Source organism: Electrophorus electricus, chromosome 7, assembly GCF_041902795.1.
Source record: "Electrophorus electricus isolate QZ-2024a chromosome 7, ASM4190279v1, whole genome shotgun sequence".
NCBI lineage: Eukaryota > Metazoa > Chordata > Actinopteri > Gymnotiformes > Gymnotidae > Electrophorus > Electrophorus electricus.
In genome coordinates this window covers 22,249,949-22,272,105 of record NC_137503.1, presented here as the reverse complement: position 1 = coordinate 22,272,105, position 22,157 = coordinate 22,249,949, and the positions used below count along the sequence as shown (strand labels likewise).

The 22,157-nt window shown below is 42.5% G+C and overlaps 1 protein-coding gene and 1 long non-coding RNA gene across 2 annotated transcripts; one reads left to right on the top strand and one right to left on the bottom strand.

Annotated features, from left to right (window-relative positions):
• Positions 1-86: 86 nt before the first annotated feature.
• On the bottom strand, positions 87-22,157 carry cd109 (CD109 molecule). Its single transcript, XM_027000794.3, has 33 exons — positions 21,767-22,157; positions 21,325-21,491; positions 21,189-21,217; positions 19,937-20,173; positions 19,672-19,797; positions 19,383-19,422; positions 19,198-19,279; positions 18,923-19,016; positions 18,687-18,831; positions 18,410-18,519; positions 17,803-18,081; positions 15,622-15,720; positions 15,468-15,530; positions 15,120-15,296; positions 14,037-14,189; positions 13,377-13,460; positions 13,181-13,250; positions 10,489-10,588; positions 9,977-10,091; positions 9,765-9,878; positions 7,613-7,831; positions 7,122-7,263; positions 6,102-6,278; positions 5,773-5,854; positions 5,210-5,438; positions 4,781-4,952; positions 4,397-4,587; positions 2,794-2,946; positions 2,641-2,706; positions 1,764-1,900; positions 1,228-1,384; positions 665-767; positions 87-532 (listed from the first exon to the last, which is right to left on the bottom strand). Exons 1-33 carry the CDS (start codon positions 21,835-21,837, stop codon positions 336-338), a joined length of 4,380 nt encoding a protein of 1,459 aa, XP_026856595.2. The 5' UTR covers positions 21,838-22,157; the 3' UTR covers positions 87-335.
• Positions 7,774-10,383, top strand: LOC145658716 (uncharacterized). Its single transcript, XR_014124503.1, has 3 exons — positions 7,774-7,906; positions 8,495-8,634; positions 10,261-10,383. It is a non-coding gene; the product is annotated as an uncharacterized LOC145658716 (long non-coding RNA).

Sequence of the window (22,157 nt, the reverse complement as noted above, 5' to 3'; positions counted from 1 at the left end):
AAAAGAAACAATGAATCACATCATAAATTCACCCAATGGCCTTTTCATTAAATTATGTTACATGTTATGGAAAGTAACTAGTCAACTACTTTAATTGCACTTTATTTATTTCATATATTTGTATCAAGCCACTGCGGGTATTTTGTATCAAAAGTAATCACTTGGTAATAGCTAATAATCAATCATAATAAATTCATTTTTCATTACGTCAGACACTTTACCCATGAGCCAACACAATCTCACAGACCCCAGTTTCCTCAATCCAAATCAATCCTATCTACACAAGAGGAACTTCAGATTGAGGGACTTTATAGGGACTATAATCATAATTTTATTTAGAAACAAAGGGCCAAGGAGAGGAGAAGCAGCAGGGCCAGGCTTTGCGGCACACACCGGAGGGCGTGTGAGGAGAATACGGTGTTGTACACGGGCTGCGTCTGGAGGTCGCACTGGGAGCAGTCTTCCCCGCAAAAATCACAAAAAGCCATCTTGTGTCTGGTCTCAGACATGTATGTCCTTACTGTCTTCCTCCCTGTCAGGACGGAGGACAAGATAAGGGAACGTTACAGCAGACGCTCAAACATGAGGTCCCGATTCCAACAAATAATGGAGACATCATTTGAATGACGTTCCCTCTGACCAGCAAGCAGTGACAGGGGCTTACGTGGCTCATAGTAGTCGTAAATGACAACAGCCGCCTCCTGAACACCGGTCACTTTGAACTCTAGCGTGGTTGGGATTAACACCGATGCATCAGTGGTCTTTACCTGTGAGGAGATTAAAACAGGGGAGGATTAAAGAGTGTTTCCAGTAGAATCATTCCAATTGTGTTTTGGGCTTGTTTGATAAGAAATCTCCCATCAACATGTTACAAAGTAATTTGTTGATTTGTTGTGCTGAAGTAGTTTTGTCTTACAAACAGGAAATTCCAGGATTGTGTAGAACAGTTCCTAACTGATATATTATAATAGGCTGTAATAAGAAAATTGTTGGTGATATTTATGGAAAACAATTTGTCATTAATAATTAATGGTAAAGGACAAAGTACACACAAATTTTAACCATAAAACTTCCTTATAAAGCAACAGAGCAGGATTGGTCAAAAACAGAAAGAACTTTTCTGTGACCCGTACAAGGTCACAGTCCTTAATTATGAACAAAAACAACAGCAGTTCCTGAGTAAAAACATGATCTAAAAGTAAATACAAAATGACATTGTAGGCTCACTGAGTCTAAATAGAGGATGACTTTGCCTGGCGATGTCTCCACTCGTCGAACCAGGTCATTTAGAGGGATGCCCTCCTGAGCCAAACCAAAGCCAGTGAGAAGGCCAACCTCCAAAATGGTCATACTAGTCTGATTCACCACCTTGTTCTCCTTTAGCCTGAGAGGGAAACAAATTAAGTCTTAAATAGCTGTAGACCTATAACTCACGGTGATATTGTCCTCAAACAGATCTGGCTCTCTAAAAAGTAAAAGATCCAGCTGGAGCCACTTTAGAATTCCTCAGCTTGTCCATACAGGACTGTCCTCTTTGGTGTCAGGTCAGGACAGGAATGCCAAGAAAACCACAGATCACAAAAGCCAAGGAATAGTTCTAGCTGACACTCAGTAGCTTTCTAAATCCTAGCCTACAAATGGGAACCTTTCTATCAGGTTACCATTTATATCAAACTTTATACATAACAGGTTCAATAAAGATATCTGATTTATTTAAATGCTTATCACCTTTCAATTTATGTAACAATATTTAAATCACTTACCGGAAAATTATGTGAATGCTGACACTGTATAAGTCAAAGTCGATGATGTGTATGTACAAATCAAACGCCTCGTGTGTGTAAGCGTCATGAAGCCTGTGAGTCATCTCCTGAGCCTCTATGTTGTAAAATGTAGTGAGCTAAGATTGAATGGAAAGGACAGAGCTATGTTCAGAAGATCATTTTGCACAAAAGTGAATACATTAATTGCCACTTTTCCATTTGTATTCAGTGATTCCGCATGAGCATGTTGTTTGGAACGTGTCCCTTTGAAAAGCCATCCTGAATCTAGCAAAACAGCTCAAGATGTTACGAGAGTCATCGAAGAGACCAGTGTGGGTCTCCCAAGACCACCGGGTACAGAAAGCATCACACCAGACTTCCTGCTGAATCACATATTTCTGTGAGTGAGGTTGTGCACACTGACAACAGTGGGACATTTTTCCAATTATGGTCACTCTTTTCATCCTCAGGGCTTTTGATTGATGCGAGGCGCACCGCTTCCTGCTCATCACTCACAGCTGCTGGACTCCTGAGATCATGTAGCTTGTGAACTAGAATTTCTGGCCAGCACTGGCCAGCTCCACCCCTATGGAGATCTCGAGCTGCCTGTGCATTAAGTCATAGTGCCCTAAACACACCGCTGAAATTCCACTGCGAAAGACACGAACGTTTGTCATTGAGGATGTCAGAAAAAGCTGTTTTATAATGGAAATATAGTTTGGCCTTGGCTTCCATTTGAAGGTAATTTTGCTGTTTTTATGTCTGAAATCTAAATTTGACTAAAAAAAGATGGTCCAAGATCAGTGTGATTGGACAGTTCCAATCAGACTTGCAGTCAAGGTTGGTTTTAACAGAAAGGCTACATGCAAAGCAGTACCTGGAACAGTGCGAAACCCCGGCCCGATGCTGACACCTCGATGTGAAGCTTCTCCTTGGCTTCAATCTGCCGAATCAAACCTGCAATTATTCACACCACCGGCACAACTCTGTAAATAGCATAGGGCTTAGCATGACGTATGCTGACAGCAACCTCCTGGCTCTGGTACTGCAGGTAGTTGTTTCGGTCTACGGTGAAGCTGGCTACCGTGGCCGTGGCTGAGGTCACTCTGATGGCGAGATTGATCTGCTCGGAGCTGCTTAGTGTGGCATAGGCCGAGAGAGCCTGCAGGGCAATCACTGTGTCCTGGACAGATGGGAGATCAGAGAGTACAGAGCATGAGGGCGTAGCTTTCATCAGAGACCTCCATCAGTCTGATGTAAATGAAAGAGAATTTGCACAAGCCAGATCACGAGGGCGGACAGTCAAGCAGTTGGCTTAGTGCTTGCAACTTTGTTCACAAAATCCAATGAAATCACAATCATACTGCTACAGATTCAGAATGAAATTGCAAGAGCAGTAAATAAAATAACATTTCACAAAGTATGAAGTGAATATAACAGTCTTGTATCTCAATCATCACTGTAGCTCCTATAGTGAATGTGTTTTATGTAAAGTACGGCAGGAAACATTGTTTCAGGCAGAACTCAGGTCTATTTGGGACTCTGGTAGATTTGTTTTTTTATCACAGTTGGAGTCTTCGTTTCAAGAGATCTTGAGACAACATAAACTTGGTGTGGGCCTTGGTTTATAGTATAAGAAAGGCCACGGTATTTTCTCAACAGGCTACATGCTTCATATAATTTCTGCTTCACTTTGCTCGCCATATAGAAATGCCAGAGCCAGGCGTTTAAAGCTTGGTTCTGAAAATTGTGAAACTTGGCTTTGGTTCTAGTCTTGATCTTCTGGGCAGCTTTGATTGGTGGAATTAGTAGCACTGCTACCATGTGACCAGCAGGTGGCAGCCTGCAGTATCCCATCATTGGACTCCAGAGGTAACCCATACTCCATCACCTGTCAGCTATTACCACATGAAAGGGCCAGAGAAGTGTCCGAAGATAGTGATGGGCTTGGCAGCTTTGATTAGCCAGTCTTTAATCTCAAAATAAGATGCAAAACACAGGCCATCTAAGAGCAGACAGCAGACACAAGACATCCAGTGTTTTGCTTTGCAGAATGTGCAGGGTAACTATCGTTCAGTCATATGAATCTCGTGGTTCATTGAGCAATATTAGCCTTGAATATTTCAAGTGTGCATGCAGAGGCGTAAGCCAAACATTTGATCATAACCTCCCTTGATCACAGGACTCATCACAAACACAAACACGTTAGGATATAAAAACTTCAAGCAAACAAAAACCCCCAAATGGAGCAGCCTGTTATTAACAGGGGGTTGTAAATATGACATGAAGCACTATACTGCCTTATGTACAGTGTTGTTTTGAAATAGTGTGTTATCAATCAATTACATTTTCCTCATATACGGTCTAATGTACCAATGTAAGAGATGAAAACTCAGATCACCCTGAAAAGAAAACAGGCACCATGATCTTTCACTTGGGCAAAAAAAATCCCTGCACTTTAGTGTAGATCTTTCACAATAAAAAAAAAAAAAAAAAACTAGAACTGGCATGGAGGTGACTCTAAAAGGATAGTAAATCATTGCAATCTGAAATACTATGAGCCAATCCACACCAATACCCCAGATAAAGGGAATCGTGTAGTATGCCATCAGAGTGTGCTTGAGTGTGTGTGCCTGAGTGGAGCCGAATCCTCCCATGTAGTTCCTCTGTTGGAGGAGCCACTTCATGAGAGCATAGCCCTGCTCTGGAATGCCCTGTCTGTAGAGGGTCAGCAGCACGTAGGCTGCCATCTCGATGTCGGCTGTGGGTGGTTGCCAGGAGGTTGCCAGGCTGTCGTCAGGGGAGCTCCACATTGGCACACCATCTGAGAGAGGGCAACATTCTAATCCAGTTCAGTTCAGCCTACTTAAGAAGGAAATGCAGTCTATACTTAGCATAAATCAAGGAAAAAATTATTTTGGGGGGGAGAAATTCAATGTGTATTTCTGGCTGGCTAGTATTAAAATTGGAACTGACTTAAGTGAATCAACTCTACATCAACTCTAGTGCTTACCCACCATGCACCTGGGCTCTGTTCATTAGCTCAGTGAGTGCTGTGCCAGCGAAGGGGCTATGGGCCAGCGTTAGGGCATAGGTCACCAGGCACAGGCTGTAGCTACTGGAAATGCCTTGTTTGAGTTTGAAGGTCAGGTAGTCAACTGCACCAGATATCTGTCCTGCAAAGATATTCTAACAAGTACGAAAAAAGAAAATTGGTTATCACATTTGTTAGCATGAAGAAGTCTTTCACATTCCAGAAAGACTTTGTATTGACAGAACATCATATATGGATTGTTATCTCTATCCTCCAAACTTCACTATAACCCTATGATCATGTACTGCTTATAAGCAGTACTGCAGACTTGATATGCCTGCAACTTTATTATGACAGCTCACTGGCTCCCATCTGTAGACCAGGTATGACTTCTGACCCCATGCCCCCTCACCGTGTATTCTGGGTCCTCCAGCACAGCCACGAGGACATATGCGGTGAGGGACAGTTGGCCGCCCAGCCCATCGAGGAGCTGCGTGTGGATGACCCTGCCGGGCTCCTGGAAGGCTCCTGTGGGTGTCTGCTGGGCCCTCAGCCAACCCGCTGCCTTCGTCAGAACTGCTGTGTCGATAAAGATGAACGGCTGAGCTTGAACGAAGCACTTCAACACGAACGCCGTCAACCTGGAGGAAGAAACAGAGAGAGAAAGTCAGCAGGTGTTTCTGTGGATTCGACCTTTGTTTAACCAGCTGCTGAGATCCATGTGATTTGACATCTGATATGCATAGCAAGGCAATCAAACTTAACACGTTCATTCCTTTTTAATATGTCAAAGAGCTTGATATTCGTCCAATAAAATATATTAGAAACACAATGGTAATCATTGTATATCCCAGTTAAAATGATGACACTTATAACCACATATTAGATTTTTAACTGTAATCTTTAATTAGGGATAAACTGTGTTAAAATGATATCATAGTTATGTGTAGCATATGAGAATTAATGGCTCCTCACCACGTGCTTCCAGAAGGGTCAATGTCTCCAAAAGCACTAAAAGACCCATCCAACCTCTGGTATGACAATTCACGCTGATAACCTATTTATACACAGATAATCCTCACTCATGACCATGTTACTGACACAACACTCACCCATAAACAATTCAAAGGTAGGCAACCCACTTTCATAATCTCTATACAAATGAACTGGATAATTCATAGCTGGATAATTTGTGTTTGCTGCCTGTTTATGAACACTACATCAGAGATGTTATGCATTTGGGAACATTGGAACATGCTCTGGTTGTTCACCAATAAAGATACACAGCTCATTCAGAAGTGCACCTTGCTCCATGTAGCCCAGAGCCCTGCTTAAAGTCTCCTCATCCAGCTGGCCCACACGGCTCAGATACTGTAACACATAAACTGCTGGGGCGAAGTAAACCATGTTCTGTTCTCCACAGCCACATGGCATCTGAATAAGAGAGTCCAGTCCACTGATGGATGGCCCCAGAATGTCCCCTTTCACAAGCAAACACACAAACAGGAAAGATATTCTGAAAATTAGAACACAAAACATGCAGTGTGGTACACAAGGTTTCTCAAGAAACAGGATGACTTAGTCAGAGGTTCTTCCTCAACTGTGCAAGCAATGTGACTCACAAGTAAATCACCTTGTCCGCTAACCAACAGGACAGCTACAGAGCTGTGAAAGGCTCTCTCTCTCGCTCTCATATATATATGCATTTTCGTCTAATGCCACCTAATCTCAAGTGTGTGTTTATAGCGGCATTTACGCAAACAAGCAGAGAGGGCAGCCAAGAGGGCTGCGTAACAGATGGGGGAATGCTTTGCTACCTCCCACACCCCAGGGCAGGCAACGCAATCACACAGCTGCTGGAGATGAACCCAAAAAACCACCGCCACCCAACACAATGAACCAGAGCCAAGATCATCATTATTCCTTTCCTACACACAAATATTTATGAATCAACATGCTTGAGCTCATGTCATCTTGTGTAAACGTTTTCAACCAAAGCTTATTTTTATTAGACAGAGAGAGAGAGAGAGAGAGAGAGGTAAAAAAAAAACAGGTGAGGTAATTGTGAATGCTCTGAAGAGGTGTCTTTATTATCCATTAAGACATTTGAAAACACAACGTGAAGAATGTAAAAAAACAACAACCACAGAAAAGCACAAGGACAGTAAGAGCTCAAAGCATGTACTACTAACATGCAGGAACAGCTGAGAGAGCCATAAACACAGACAGTCACATGTTCCTCAAAACCTAATAAACACAGAGAGCAGGCAGGTGACGCGAGGGTGGTGGTGGCAGGAGGTGGAGGAATGGCGTGAAAGACGTACCCACGACAGTGACCTGGGCCCGCTGGCTGCCTTCCACCACAGCAGCAGGAAAGTGAAACTCCAGGTCCCTGGACAGAGTCGTCTTCGTGGGAGCAAACTCCATGAACAGCGTCTGGGTGAACGACTGCTCCATTCCCTCTGGCTAAAGAGTAATCAGGAAACATGAGTGGTCCAGTTAAGTCTTCAGGAAGCTTTTTATAAAAGCAGATTGCTTTGATTTATATGGATAAGAAGAGTTTGGGACATGCAATAAATCTCCATTATGAGGCTTTGGACCTGCTTAATGTGGTCAGAGTTCTAAGAGAGATGTGGAAAGCCCAGAGAAGGTTGCAGAGGTAAGCCATATTCATTAAAAAATTGCAGAAACCAGCTCTATAATGGACAAGAGGATATGTTGAATTTTAGAAGGCTCCTAAATAATGTTTATTAAGGTTTACAAAGTAAACAGATATTTTGTATCTATAAAAAGGTTGGAGAAATCCCTCTGTCACCTTGACCAGGATAGTGTGGAAGACTGAATCGGAGGTGTAGAGGGCGAGGGCTCGGAGAGAGATGGGCATATGACCCAGCTCGGTGGCTCTGATGGGGAAGAACACGGTGGCATGACTCTTGCCCCATACACGCACCCTGTGCGTGGCTACTGCAAGAGATACCGCCCCTTCAGAGGTCACCAGGTCAAACATGTTGCTCTCATCTAGGATCACTACCACCTGGATGAAAGAAAAAGAGAGAAAGAGAAAGAGAGAAGGAGAGAGAGAGAGAGAGAGAGAGAGACTGGAAGTTGGGTGAGCACTCATGAATACAGTAATTTCAAATTTCTTCAAAATTTTAAATTTAGGATTATGACCTCTAATGACTTACATGTTACAGTCCCTTAAACGTTTTTCACATTTTGTTGTGCTACAACTTGAATTAAAAATGACCTTAACTGAATTGCATTGATACATATATTTCTCAACAATTTGAATGCGAAAATATTATCATGACACAAAAGGTAAACAAAAATCTGACATCTGTTCATCTGTTCCTTGCAGAAGTGTTCATTCCCACTTGCCTCTCCCAGAGCAATACCACCTTTTTCAACAATTACAGCTACAAGTCGTTTAGGATATGTTTCACTCAGCTTTGCACATCTGGATCCTGACATGTTTGTCCATTTTTCTTGGTTAAATTGCTCAAGCTCAATATTGGTTGGAAACACTTGATGAGCAGAAATTTTCAAGTCTTGTCACAGATTCTCAATTGAACTGAAGTTTTAGACATGGCCAATGAAATGCATTGAGGTTTTTTGCTTTAGAACCACTCCTGTGTAGCTTTGGCAGTCTGTTTAAGGTTATTGTCTTGTTTCAAATGAACCTCTGTTCTTGTCTCAGGTCTCTTGTAGAGTGGAGCGGGTTTTCTTCAATTATTGCCCTGTATCTGGTTCCATCCATCTTGCCTGTGACCAGTTTCTCAACCTCTACAGATGTGCAACATCCTCACAAAGAAAACATGACACCATGCTGCACTGTTGGTAAGCTGATCTCTGGGCGAGGAGCAGTGTTTTGTTTATGCCACAGAAAGCACTTTGCAAAGCCAGAAATACCACTTTTGGTCTCATCAGACCAGAGTACCTTTTCCCAGTTTGAGTCCCCTGCATGCTTTTTAGCAAACTTCAACATTATTTCAAATAGACTTTTTTTCCAAGCAAGGCTTTCTTCTTTTATAGAGCCTTCCATATAGATGATATGGAACTTTAATAGCACACAGGTGTGAGTGAATGAAGTTATTTTTTATATAGCACCTTTCAAGGAACCCAAAGTCGCTATACAGTTAACACAGACACAACTTTTACATCCAGTCACATGCCAGCGAAAAGCAGCATTGGATTGCGCACAGTGTACTCTTAACCAGAAGCCTCAGCCCTCTGGGACACAGACACACACACACAGACACAGACACACACCAGCCCTCTGGGAGACTGAATCAGGTGCAAGGAGGGGAGAGAGGATGACACCCAGGACAGAGCACCATTCACCACTGGGCATGCAGACACACAATCACACTAGAGTAGTTTATTAGAGTAGTCACTGGATTCAGTGGATGGATTCTCACACACACACACACACACACACACACACACACACACACACACACACACACACACATTTTATTAGGAGATCCAACCAAACCCTTGTGTTTTTGGACTGTGGGAGGAAACCCACACAGGGAACATAGAAACTCCAGCCAGATGGGAATATGCAGTTTCATGATATTAAATGTAATTTAGATTGCAACAGCAAAAAACAAAAGAGTTGAAGGGGATGAATACTTATGAAGGCACTGTATAAGTTGCAAACAAATGCAAGTCACTAGCCTGTGTTTATGTTTCCTCAAAAGCAATGCTCAGCTTGGGTCACCACAAGTCACCATCCTCATAAAGGTCACCTTAATGGTTTTCTGCTTCTAGTTTATCATCTGCACTCGCACAATTAATATGTTCATGGTTACTTGCATAAATACTCTACCAAACACGCAACACTTCAATTATTGGTGCCAAGGCCCTTGATGTTTGTTACTTAATATCTCCTTCAGTAGAACATCTCATAGGCTTATTATGCGTGATATAAAACAGGAACTGGCAGTATATAATGTGGAGCTCACCTCCAGGTGCCAATCCACACGATTGAATATACTGACTTCCAGCAGAAGCACTTCCCCTCGGATGATGTAAGGAGGAAGATTCAGGTACAGGAAGAAGTGTTTGAACACCTCCAGCTAGAAGAAACACTCAGAGTAAATGAAGGTTCACTAGTTTAAAGCTCTTGTGGGTGTGTCTACTGTAGGACTGTGTTCATAACTAGCAGCAATATTACCTCTACCGGAGCGCTCAAACCCAGTCCCAGGTTCTTAGAGATGACGAAGGCCGTGGCCACCCAAGACATCATACTGTTTGGGACCGTCAGTGGGAAAGATTCTGTGGTAGAGATACTGTAATACAAAGGGCACAGGCTAGAGGAGAATTTTGATATGACTCTCTCTCTCTCTGTCTGTCTGTCTGTCTGTTTCTGTGTGTGTGTGTGTGTATATATATATATTTATATCACACACACACACACACACACACACACACACACGTGATGCTGTGGATGTTTACCAGGCTAATAATCTGGAGTCAGATGAAACTAAAGATTCAATCAACTGGGTTCACTTAACCAAATCAACATCTTTGGCGAAGGAGAGGAGATCACATCCCACAAGAGGAGATCACGTCCCACAGGAGCAGATCACATCCTGCAGGATGAGATCACTGGCCAAAGGGGATTTGACTGAAACTGGATGAAACAGAGGAAGACGAAGGGAGAGGCAAAGGTGCTCTTCCCTGTACCTCATGTTGATATACAGCCAAAGCCAGGAGGTCCTACAGCAGTGCGGTTCCTCTTTGCCCTCTGCCTCCAGTGCAGGGATCTGTGCTCTTCCTGGCCTTGCTGTGGAAGGGACAAGAGGTCCTGGTCACTTCCAAACCAGAGCATGTCATATTTCCCTTGACATGAGGAATAGCAAATTTTGCAGAAAAAAAAAAAAAAAAAAAAAAAAGCTTTGGACAAACTGTTAAGTCGAGTTGTTTTGAGTTGGCGAAGTCCAAATATTCATAGTCCATGAAAAATGTTCCCAAGTCAAATCTTTAATTTCATACATAAATCATCCAGGGAATTTGGTATGTTTGTTTTGGGAAATTGCACTTTCACTGGGCCCATTTGTCATGATGCATGTTCCAGATTGTGATAAGGTGCAGGCAGGAAAAGTAACAAAAGGCTTCCATATGCCTTAATTACTTGATGGGGAACATCTAGACAAACCCCATTCAGCCTCTTTAGATGGTGCACTAGTGACCCCATTCAGCATCTTTAGATGTTGCTCTACTGAACCCATTCAGCATCTTTAGGTGGTGTATTACTGAATCCATTCAGTCTACATTACAGAAAGATATGCATGACTCAGCATTTACAGGTAGCTCAAGGTCAAACTGAACAATTATTGACATGTTTAAAATTGATAATTGAGCCCTTGCAATGAAAAACCATATATCAGCCATTTTGTCTTTTTGTGTAATCTGTTGTTTTATTTTTTTTATTTTGTACAACATTTACATTAAAATTACCTTCAAATGCTAAATATGCTTTATTTACGTACCTTACTTCATTCACAGTGGTATTTAAAAATAAAACGTGCAATAACGCTTTATATTTGTAAGGTGGTCATAAACCCAGGTCAGCTAGGTGATGATACCAACAGCCTACTGGGTGAGCAATCACTGTCTAACAATGGTGGGCCCGTGTGCTGAACAGTTGGAGCTTGGGTCAGGTAAAACAAAAGGAAAAACTAAACACCATGCCGAGTGTGGAAAAGGGGAGAACAAAGGATGCCAGGGGAAGAAATGGCAACCCCGATGCACTGGGGAAAACTCAAAGTAAAACTTCCCAAACAAAACCAGAAAACGGGAAGGAACTTGAATGGCTAAGGGAAGCCTCCAGAGAGAGACAGACTGGAGAGGGAAAACTGGAGAGAGGAAGGGACATGTAAAAACACACACACCCTCACAGCACAGAAGTGAGGTGTAGCACGAGAGCTCACAGACCTCAATACCTTAAGCTACCGGCTAGGAGCTTGGCTCAGAACTTTGGCAAAGACCCAGCACTGAATGACTGGTTCACTGGGCTTTATATAAAGTATAGCCCAGCTGTTGGGTGTTAAGCCTGATTAGTGGTGTGGTTGACTCGAGGCCTCCCTCTGGTGGCCGGAAGGGGCCTCGGCCTGGTGCCAACCCTTACATTATGGCCATGTCATATGGGTAGTGGGGAGGCAATAGTTGAGCTGTCTGGTTGCCAAATGCTTCCCCGAGGTCCCAGTATTCCTGCGGGACTCGAGACAGGTCCAGACAGCTGGAACCATGACCGGACCCAGACCGAGGCTTGGGTAGCTGCAAGCAGGAGCTCCGACATGACAAACCCCAAGACAGCACTGACCGGGTCAGCAAGTCTACATGGGGATTATGTCGCTGAAGCCAGGGGTTCCCCAAAATCAGTTGCAAGTCAGGAGCATGGATAATATATGGCGCAATCTGTTCAGTGTGTGGGCCGACTCGCAACATGATTGAACAAGTCTGATGGCTAACAACCCCTGGCTCCAGGGACCGACCATCAATGGCAGCAATGGGTAAGGGTTCATCCAGTGGGACTAGCGGCAGGGCTAACTTGTTGGCTAACCCAGCATCGAGAAAGTTGCCTGCCGCTCCCGAGTCCACGAATGCCTGGAGACGTGTTTCAGACGTTCCCCAGGCAATTGTGGTACTTAAGAACAACCCCTGGGCTCGGGGAGGACTGGATAAGTCCATCAGAGGTCCTCCCTCCCGGATGTTGTCTTTTCGCTAGAGCTCAGGACAAGTTGGGCAGAGATGACGCGAGCTTCCGCAGTACAGACACGTCCCCTCCCGCATCCGAGCGTCACGTTTACTCTGGGAAAGGCGGGTGTGTCCTAGCTGCATTGGTTGGGATCCAGACTCCCCCTGCTTGTAAGCACATGAACAGGCCTAAGAGGGCACGGAGCTTTTACTCAAAGTAAAACTTCCCAAACAAAACCAGAAAACGGGCAGGAACTTGAATGGCTAAGGGAAGCCTCCAGAGAGAGACAGACTGGAGAGGGAAAACTGGAGAGAGGAAGGGACATGTAAAAACACACACACCCTCACAGCACAGAAGTGAGGTGTAGCACGAGAGCTCACAGACCTCAATACCTTAAGCTACCGGCTAGGAGCTTGGCTCAGAACTTTGGCAAACCCAGGCACTGAATGACTGGTTCACTGGGCTTTATATAAAGTCTAGCCCAGCTGTTGGGTGTTAAGCCTGATTAGTGGTGTGGTTGACTCGAGGCCTCCCTTCGGTAGCCGGAAGGGTCCTCGGCCTGGTGCCAACCCTTACAATATTATTATTTGTATTTTATAGAGTGCAGAAAAACAGTAAATGGATATGCATGGTTTTTGGTGCAAGGATTCAACCGGTAACAGAAATGAATAGACTTACAGATTTCATGGGTCAGGGGCTCAGTGTGACCGCTCATCCTAGCATCTGTAAGCACCGTAACGCCATTCACCTAAAGAATGGGATAGACAGGCCCCTTATCTCCTGCTTTCCTTTTGGTTCTGTGTCTGTGTGTAGGCCAGTAAGAACATAAGCCAGTGCTGTGAAGACAGATAAGAGCTTCGTGGCTCTCCGCTACCATGAAAACAGAGTACGGGTCTCCCATTCCCATCATCGCATCCAGAGCTTCATCCCTAGCATACTTGGTCAACTCCTCCATCACCTGACAAGAAATTACAAGAAATTATGAGGAATGAGAAGAAATAAGTGACAGTTCTTATAACGATCAGAGAAACTATGCTTTTATGAACTGGTTATTGACGTTTAATAACATAATTCTAGCAAGGATTTAAGATAGAAGTTCCAGCCTCAAAGTTGTGGCCTCAAAACCTCTTCTTGTGTTAAACACATCTTGTAGTGATGAATGAAAAATAGACACAAAAAACCACACACAAAAACAACAACAACAACAACAAACACACAAAAGAACAGTTGGCCTATTTTTTTGAAAAGCACAGTCACCCTCACTTAAACATTACACTGATATGTCATGATTGGCGTTGGGTTACACGAGTCTTTGTGCAGCATACATTATGAGAACATCCCTCACAGACAATCAGACAGGCAGTGACAATCTCCCCTCCAATCTCAATGATCGATGATAAGCCATAAGACACGGAGACAATGACTTGGAGAAGGGTCACACCCTCTTCTGTGCAAAGGCAAAATTTCTTCATAGAGTGTGTTCTTGCTGTTGTTTCGGTATTGTGTGAACACATTATGAGGAGGCCTACTTTACCTCCTCCTCCGTAATGTCGTTACTCCTGTCTGAGTCCTTGCTCCCTTTGTCCACTACCAGTATTCCCACCAGGGAATCAGCCTCCAACACGGACACAGACAGGGACACCACCTGTGATGGCTCCGCTCTGTCCTTCTCCCACCTCAGGGAAACCTAGGTGTTAAGACAAGTAGGATTTACCCTCAACGGGAATGTTAAGAATTAGTACAAATAAATGAAATAAATGAAAGTCTCACTTTTGCTTTAATACACTCGCAGTGTAATTGTACAAATACATGCAGACGTTTGTGTCGGACACTGGGGAGGGGCATGAGAAGCTTTTGGCTTGCTAGAGACAAAGAATCCCACAATGGAGAGATACAACAGAGAGTTTTTGGACCTGGAACAAGGCAAGAAAGCCAGAAACTCTCCACCATGAATCAGCCTGATTTACAGGCGACCTCCAAATAGGTCTGGAAGTCTGCCGAACATTGAACAGTCGTTCATGAAACCGAGAGGGACTAGTTCCAAGCCTCTACCCAGGAAATTGGATCTCTCAGTTTGTGTTTCATGCCAAAGTACTGGGCTTTGCCTTCTCCCATCAAAGATTTGGTATAATTCACTTTTCGCATCAGTAACCCTTGCAATTCCATTAATAATTCCTGACACTCTGTCATGCTAATGACTCTGTATTTTCTGACAGCAAATCACAAGTGAAGCAGGCCTGAATTTTTGCTTCCCACCCACCCACCCACCCACACCCACCCACCCACACACACACACAAATACAAACATGAGACTGACCCAGGATAACAGAGCAACAAAACTGTGCTAGTCATATTTTAATATTGATCATGTAGGCCTGTGTATCTGTGGCCCAATATCTTCTGACGCTACTTTTCAAAAAGCAAGTGGACAAACTCGCTGGGATTTGAGAATTAACTGGAACTTCCATCAGTGTGGAGGAACACGAAAGATGAAAACAGCTTCACATCGGCACTGATATTCATTACGGTGCTGCATGAGCAGCCGATTCAGCTTACACACCATGTGGTGACATATGCCATCTCTGAAATCTAGTTCAAGGAAAACAAGTTAATTTACATCGTTTCTCAGGATTCGTGTGAAGGAAATATCCAGTGCAGCATTGATGACCTCCCCATCAGAACGAATGAGGTAGACCAGGACATTGGCCAGAGGAATCCACGACACAGTAGGAGACAAAACAAATAAGGAGGAATTCAAAGTCCCAACAGCTACCACCTGGCCCCGCACTGTTACCTACACACACACACACACACACACACACACACACACACACACACACACACACACACAGAGTTAACCATAAGAGCAAAGAAGTCTGACACAGCATTGGATCTTAGAATATTAGAAGACTAGTTAGCTAACTGTTTTGTTCAGTGGGAGTACAGCAATAATCCAGTGACTTACCACGTAATGAAAAACAGTTAAGGGAAAGTTACTTTCCACAATCAAATGGAGAGGCTTTTCGATCTGTTTCATGTAAAAAATTCCATGTGTTAGTCTTATATATAATGACTATTCCTATACAAAAATAACAACAAAAAAAGAAAAGGCCTCTTGCCTGTGGTGTGTTGGTGCTTCTGAGCTGGATATAAGAGTTACTCGGAGAGGAGTAGCTTGTGTGCAACTGCAGGGTTTCGTCCACATCCTCATACTGGGCCTAAAACACACAGCAGATGGCAGCATGGCACAAAGGGTTAGAATGTGAGACGTGTAACTGTGGATTTCCTAAGATGACTCACTCGAGAGGCTCCAGTGATCAGGTGAGAGCACAGCACAGCACGAACTCTATCGTCCCTACAATCACTGGAGGAAAAATGAGGTCTTGGTTCAGGTTCTTTGATATTGCACTGTTAAAACTGCAAGTCACGTTTTCAAACATACATGTGAGTTTAAGTATTCAAGTATTCAATTACTAAATTTACTTAAATGAAACCTAAGCTACGCTAACCAAAATATAAGTATAGCCAAAATGTAATGTTTCCTCATGTTTGTGGCTGAATTTGTTTGTGACATTTTTTTATTGTACAAGCAACTGCACTTATTTATTCATTCATTTTTGATTATCAAATATAAAATTTAGTAATGGGGGGGCACTCTCAATTCACTCAAAAATACAAATGTGTCCAACACACTAATTAGTTGTTAGACAAATTTTCTAGAGTCAAAGGCTCTTTTTAATCATACTGGATTCAATGTTTAAAAACCATAAATAAGTACAAAAAACAGTAGTGGAGTACTCTTCACTGCTGTAGTGCTGTAGAAGCGTACAGTTCTATGCTTCAGTATGGTAGTGCAGTACTTTTCAGTACAGTAGTACTGTAGTAGAGTACACTTCATTGCTTCAGTATGGTAGTGGAGTACTCTTCACTGCTGTAGTATGGTAGTGGAGTACAGTTCACTGCTGTAGTATGGTAGTGGAGTACTCTTCAGTATAGTAGTATAGCAGTAGAGTACAGTTCACTGCTGTAGTATGGTCATGGAGTACTATACATTGCTGTAGTATGGTAGTGGAGTACAGTTCACTGCTGTAGTATGGTAGTGGAGTACTCTTCAGTATAGTAGTACAGCAGTAGAGTACAGTTCACTGCTGTAGTATGGTCATGGAGTACTATACATTTCTGTAGTATGGTAGTGGAGTACAGTTCACTGCTGTAGTATGGTAGTGGAGTACTCGTCAGTACAGTAGTACAGCAGTAGAGTACTGTTCACTGCTGTAGTATGGTAGTGGAGTACTGTTCAATGCTGTAGTATGGTAGTGGAGTACTATACACTGCTATAGTATGGTAGTGGAGTACTATACACTGCTGTAGTATGGTAGTGGAGTACTATACACTGCTGTAGTATGGTAGTGGAGTACTATACACTGCTGTAGTATGGTAGTGGAGTACTGTTCACTGCTGTAGTATGGTAGTGGAGTACTGTTCACTGCTGTAGTATGGTAGTGGAGTACTACACGCTGCTGTAGGATGGTAGTGGAGTACTACACGCTGCTGTAGGATGGTAGTGGAGTACTACACGCTGCTGTAGGATGGTAGTGGAGTACTACACGCTGCTGTAGGATGGTAGTGGAGTACTACACGCTGCTGTAGGATGGTAGTGGAGTACTACACGCTGCTGTAGGATGGTAGTGGAGTATTACACGCTGCTGTAGTATGGTAGTGGAGTACTACACGCTGCTGTAGGATGGTAGTGGAGTACTACACGTTGCTGTAGGATGGTAGTGGAGTACTACACGCTGCTGTAGGATGGTAGTGGAGTACTACACGCTGCTGTAGTATGGTAGTGGAGTACTATACGCTGCTGTAGAATGGTAGTGGAGTACTACACACTGCTGTAGGATGGTAGTGGAGTACTATACACTGCTGTAGAATGGTAGTGGAGTACTACACACTGCTGTAGAATGGTAGTGGAGTACTACACACTGCTGTAGAATGGTAGTGGAGTACTACACACTGCTGTAGTATGGTAGTGGAGTACTATACACTGCTGTAGGATGGTAGTGGAGTACTATACACTGCTGTAGGATGGTAGTGGAGTACTATACACTGCTGTAGGATGGTAGTGGAGTACTACATGCTGCTGTAGGATGGTAGTGGAGTACTATACACTGCTGTAGGATGGTAGTGGAGTACTATACACTGCTGTAGGATGGTAGTGGAGTACTATACACTGCTGTAGGATGGTAGTGGAGTACTATACACTGCTGTAGGATGGTAGTGGAGTACTCTTCACTTCTTACCTCTATAATAACCATAGTCACATTTTTTGAGAGCTGCACATGTAAGGGTATAAGTCCATCAGCAGGAACAGACAAATTCAATGTCTTGACTGAAATGGTTCCAGAAGGGTAAGGGAAGTTGGAGACTGGGTGGGAGGAATTGGGTGATCCGGAAGAATTCGATCTAGGAGTTTGCCTTGGATTCCAGGGACTGGCAGACTCCTCCCTGACAGTTATAGTCACAGTCCTATTCAGATCCACTGGAGCCAGGGGGTGGTCATTATAGGTGAACAGTCTTAGCTGCAATAGGGGAAAGGAACTGGTTGAATACAAAATCTAGACACATACTGTATTCAGTGAATGACAGCATTTAAAATGCAATTTTAAGAAATCTGTAATTATTACTGAAATGTTTACTTTAAACCACATAGTTGGTATTCATGGCAAATTGGTGTAAATCCTTCATCTATGATATATTTTGATTAGAGCTTTCAGACAAATATTGTAGTTATATGTTCACTTTTATTTGTTAGACAATACATATTGTAGGCTTATAATATATCATGATATATATGCCCTGGTGAGCAGAAGTGTAAACAAAGCATTTATCTAAAAAGGTCCAGTGAACCTGGGCTGAGAAGTTCAGTGACGGCTTTATGATCGGGTCATACTGTTGAAACTCCAGACCATATCGGGACATGACAATCGAAACTCTTGCAATGTCACTGTAGGCATTACCTGCAAAAGAAACCATCACATTACATTAAAGGGCTTCATAAGAGTCCTTGGGGTATTACTTTAAGAAGCACAATCATGGTAAAAATGAATGCTTATAAAAACTGTGGAACTACATATGTACTGAAGCCAGAACATGACAGCAAAAAGGCACAATTAATGATGTTTACCAGTTAACAGTTCTGTGACCTGCACGTTAATGTCGATGTAGTCACTGGTCTCCAATCCAATATGATATGGGTCTGTGTAGTGGTTAGAGTTGTTATCCCGATACAGATCAGGAACATCCAAGCTTAATCTTGAAGTGCCATAAATCTATGAGACAGTACAAAATTATGGGTCACTGCAATTATTACAGCATTACTGAACAGCACTGCACTTAGACACACTTAGAGCCAAATCCTACCATTTGTTGCTCTTCATAGTATGTCTTAATGCCATGTAAACTGTGAATATATACTACAGATATGTTTCCAACAACTGGCTTCCCATAATAATATCTGAAAGAAAAAAAAAATAGTCAAGCAATTATTTTTATATGTTGAGAGTTGGTATTCAGTTTTAAATATGTCAGTCACTCCTGAAGGTCCAGCATAAGAGAAACGGCATGGAGGATGTTTGTGTAAGCCCTGGTCAGCACTGTAGCTCATGTGTATGCATGTCAGAGGGAGCATGACCCACTGTGCAGTGACGGAGGACGTGAGGCGGTCTTTATAGTAAAGCACTTTTGGTGCCTCCACCAGCACCTCAAATTTGCGGACCACTGCAAATGTACAGAAACCAGCATCTTCATGAGACACCACTGACACATTTTACCAACTTGGAATGAGGCAAATCCTGTAAGTTTCATGATCCCATAGCTTTACCATGATGATCGACATGGAATGGCTTGTCCTGCGTAACTTCCTGCAAACGAGAAGGACCCACTGACATTTTCTGTGCCGTGTTACTGTGTTACAGTAAATCTCGCCAGCTTCCTGTACTATACCAATCAATGCCAGATTAACTGAGCCCACCCAACCACTGTCCTGATCCTACCGCACAAAATGATAAATGATAGCCAAAAAAATGAAAGGAGGGCTTTAATTTGAAGCAATACATATTAATTATGTTGTGCAACCAGAGGAAATGGATGTCTGGAAAATTAAGACTCACATTTGCTGTTGCCACAATTTTCCACCTCCCAAGAGGAGGGTTCTGAGAGAGCTGGAACTCTTTATCTACTGTGCCGAGCACTGTGTCCATAGACAACCACTGCTGTACAATATTCCCTCTGGGATCCTAACTCACAGGGAGAGCAGAGGGAAACATGCCCAAACCAGTTAGTTCCAAGATGGACTTAGATTGTACTGTACACTTCTGCAGTTGAAATGTCATGTTCTAACAACCCAGCAGGCTCGAGGTGAGTGAGAATACCGACCATAATGACAAGATCTATGTCTTCGTCACACGGCTTGCCGTTGGGACTTATGACCACTGCTCGGATTTTCACGGATTCCTCTGGCCTGTAGCCTGGCTTGTCTGTTTGGAGTAAAATGGACATATTCCTGGGGCTGGAATGGAGCACAGTGGAATTGGCGAAGATTAAAGTGTCCCCGATGTAGCCTGTGACAATCAGCTTGTAGGGGTACAAGTAACTCCAATCATCTTCAGGTATCTAGAGTGAGAGAGAGTGACACACAAAGAGAGAAAGAAAGAGAGAGAAAATTAGAGAATGAATCTATATGGAATGAAACAAGCCCATGAAATGTGATTTTGATGAGTTTAAACAGGGTGGCATCTTCAGTTGAATTCAGTTCAGTTTTATTTATATAGGCCTTTTACCATCAGCCATTGTCTCAAAGCGGCTTTACAGAAATCTCAGACAAGTATCAATTTGTGGTTAAATTGAAATTAATGGCACCATTTCATGGCACTGATTATTCAATTCCACTAATATAATAAATACAGTATGTGTCAGTTTGTGAGTATTTTAAAAGACCCTATCCAACAAAACTGCTGGTAGTGCTGTCTGAGCCACTGATGTTTGATCTGTTCTCTTAACTTGCAAATTCCAATAAATGTGACCCCTGATGCAGTTACAATGACCATCTTCAGATACTACTCGATACATATCAACATATAAATACACAGAAAGATTTCACTTATGTACAAGGCTGGTGAGTTTATTACAATTCTACTTCGTTTTTATTCAACTGTTTTTCATTTTATTTAAGACAATTTGGAACAACATCCAGAAGATTAAAGCAAATCTAGAGAAATCTTACCTCAGCATCTTACTGAGGACTGGCGTTTTTTTTAATTGTATCCTTTTTTGCAACTCTTGTGATATCAGTTTTATTTTCACTTGTATTTTGGTTATCTCGTTTGATTTCTGATCTCATGTGGGTTTACAGAAATGTTAAAAAATGTAGAATTTGTAGTGCTGCTGTTGTTACTATTGTTTATTTATTTATTTACTAATTAACTCTCTTTCCTTTTCTTTTTCAGGGATGATCTTGTTTGGTGATCGAGGAGGGCGGTATACATGTTTGTCTCTGTCCATAGTATGTGTGAACTGCCTTTCAGTTCATCTTTTAAAAGGCAATAGACTATATTGCTTAAGAAAGAAAGAAAGAAAGAAAGAAAGAAAGAAAGAAAGAAAGAAAGAAAGAAAGAAAATTAATACTTACTGGAGGAAGTACTTGCATTTTAGTGGACCCTTGAAAATGGAATGCAGAACAAGTATATGAGAAAGCTCAGTTCTTTGGGAAACACTGAAAATTGTTGCTTCCTATAGTCATTCCTTCACAGATTAAAGTAATTTACCTCCTTTTATGGTACTCTGTGTATGGGCCACGCTGGTATTCCCAAGGATAATCTCAGAGATGACTGTAACAGGAGATCCTGTGAGCACAGTAACTGACAGTGTAGTTGGAGTATCAGGACGCACCACTCTGGAAACTGAGACCAGATAGGTAGGGTTCCCGGCAGAGCTGGGGAGAAAAAAAGAGCCAGCAATAAGTTATGAAAGGATAGCAACAAATAAACAGTATATGTTTAAACAGTTCTGCATATCAGGTGAGAGATATTACCTAAGACCTTAAATAAAAATGAGTAAAAGTTGTAAAGTGACTAGGGCCTACGAGTAAAGATGTAGGCATCAGACAGAGATTTAGGATTTGGCCGGTTCAGGCCATAATTTAAAATGAGAGGAATAATAAAACAAACATTCAGCTTGCAAAGGAGAAAGAGCATTTTTGATAGCTACCTTGATGAATTTTGGGCTGCACGGATAACTTCAAAAATTCCAAACACTATAAAAATGTGAAGCCACTCCATTTGTGAGTCCCTGGTTCACATGAACACCCTATAGTTAAAAAATCACTATGGACAGATTCTTTTAAAGAGGTTTGGTACACCTGATATTTTACAACCCCACCTACATATCCCAGAGGGAATATCCATTGACGCATCAAATATGAGTGGGAGGATGAAAGTAGAAAAGAAATACTAAAAATATTGGAATAGTTTGGAATAAATTGGCATTTTCGTTTCTCTACTTCTGAAAATCGGTTATGGTAAGGAATGTTTAAGTTATACCTAGGGATTTATCGTCACAGCGGATGTGGTAGCCCGAACCTCGAATGACTAATCTTCCG

Coding starts and splice junctions, on each gene's coding strand:
- cd109 (XM_027000794.3), bottom strand. CDS start 21,837: ATGGAGTGGCTTCACATTTTTATAGTGTTTGGAATTTTTGAAGTTATC. Junction 21,218..21,324: donor ACAGAGTACCATAAAAGGAG/GTAAATTACTTT, acceptor TCCATTTTCAAG/GGTCCACTAAAATGCAAGTA. Junction 19,423..19,671: donor AAATTGTGGCAACAGCAAAT/GTGAGTCTTAAT, acceptor TCTCGTTTGCAG/GAAGTTACGCAGGACAAGCC.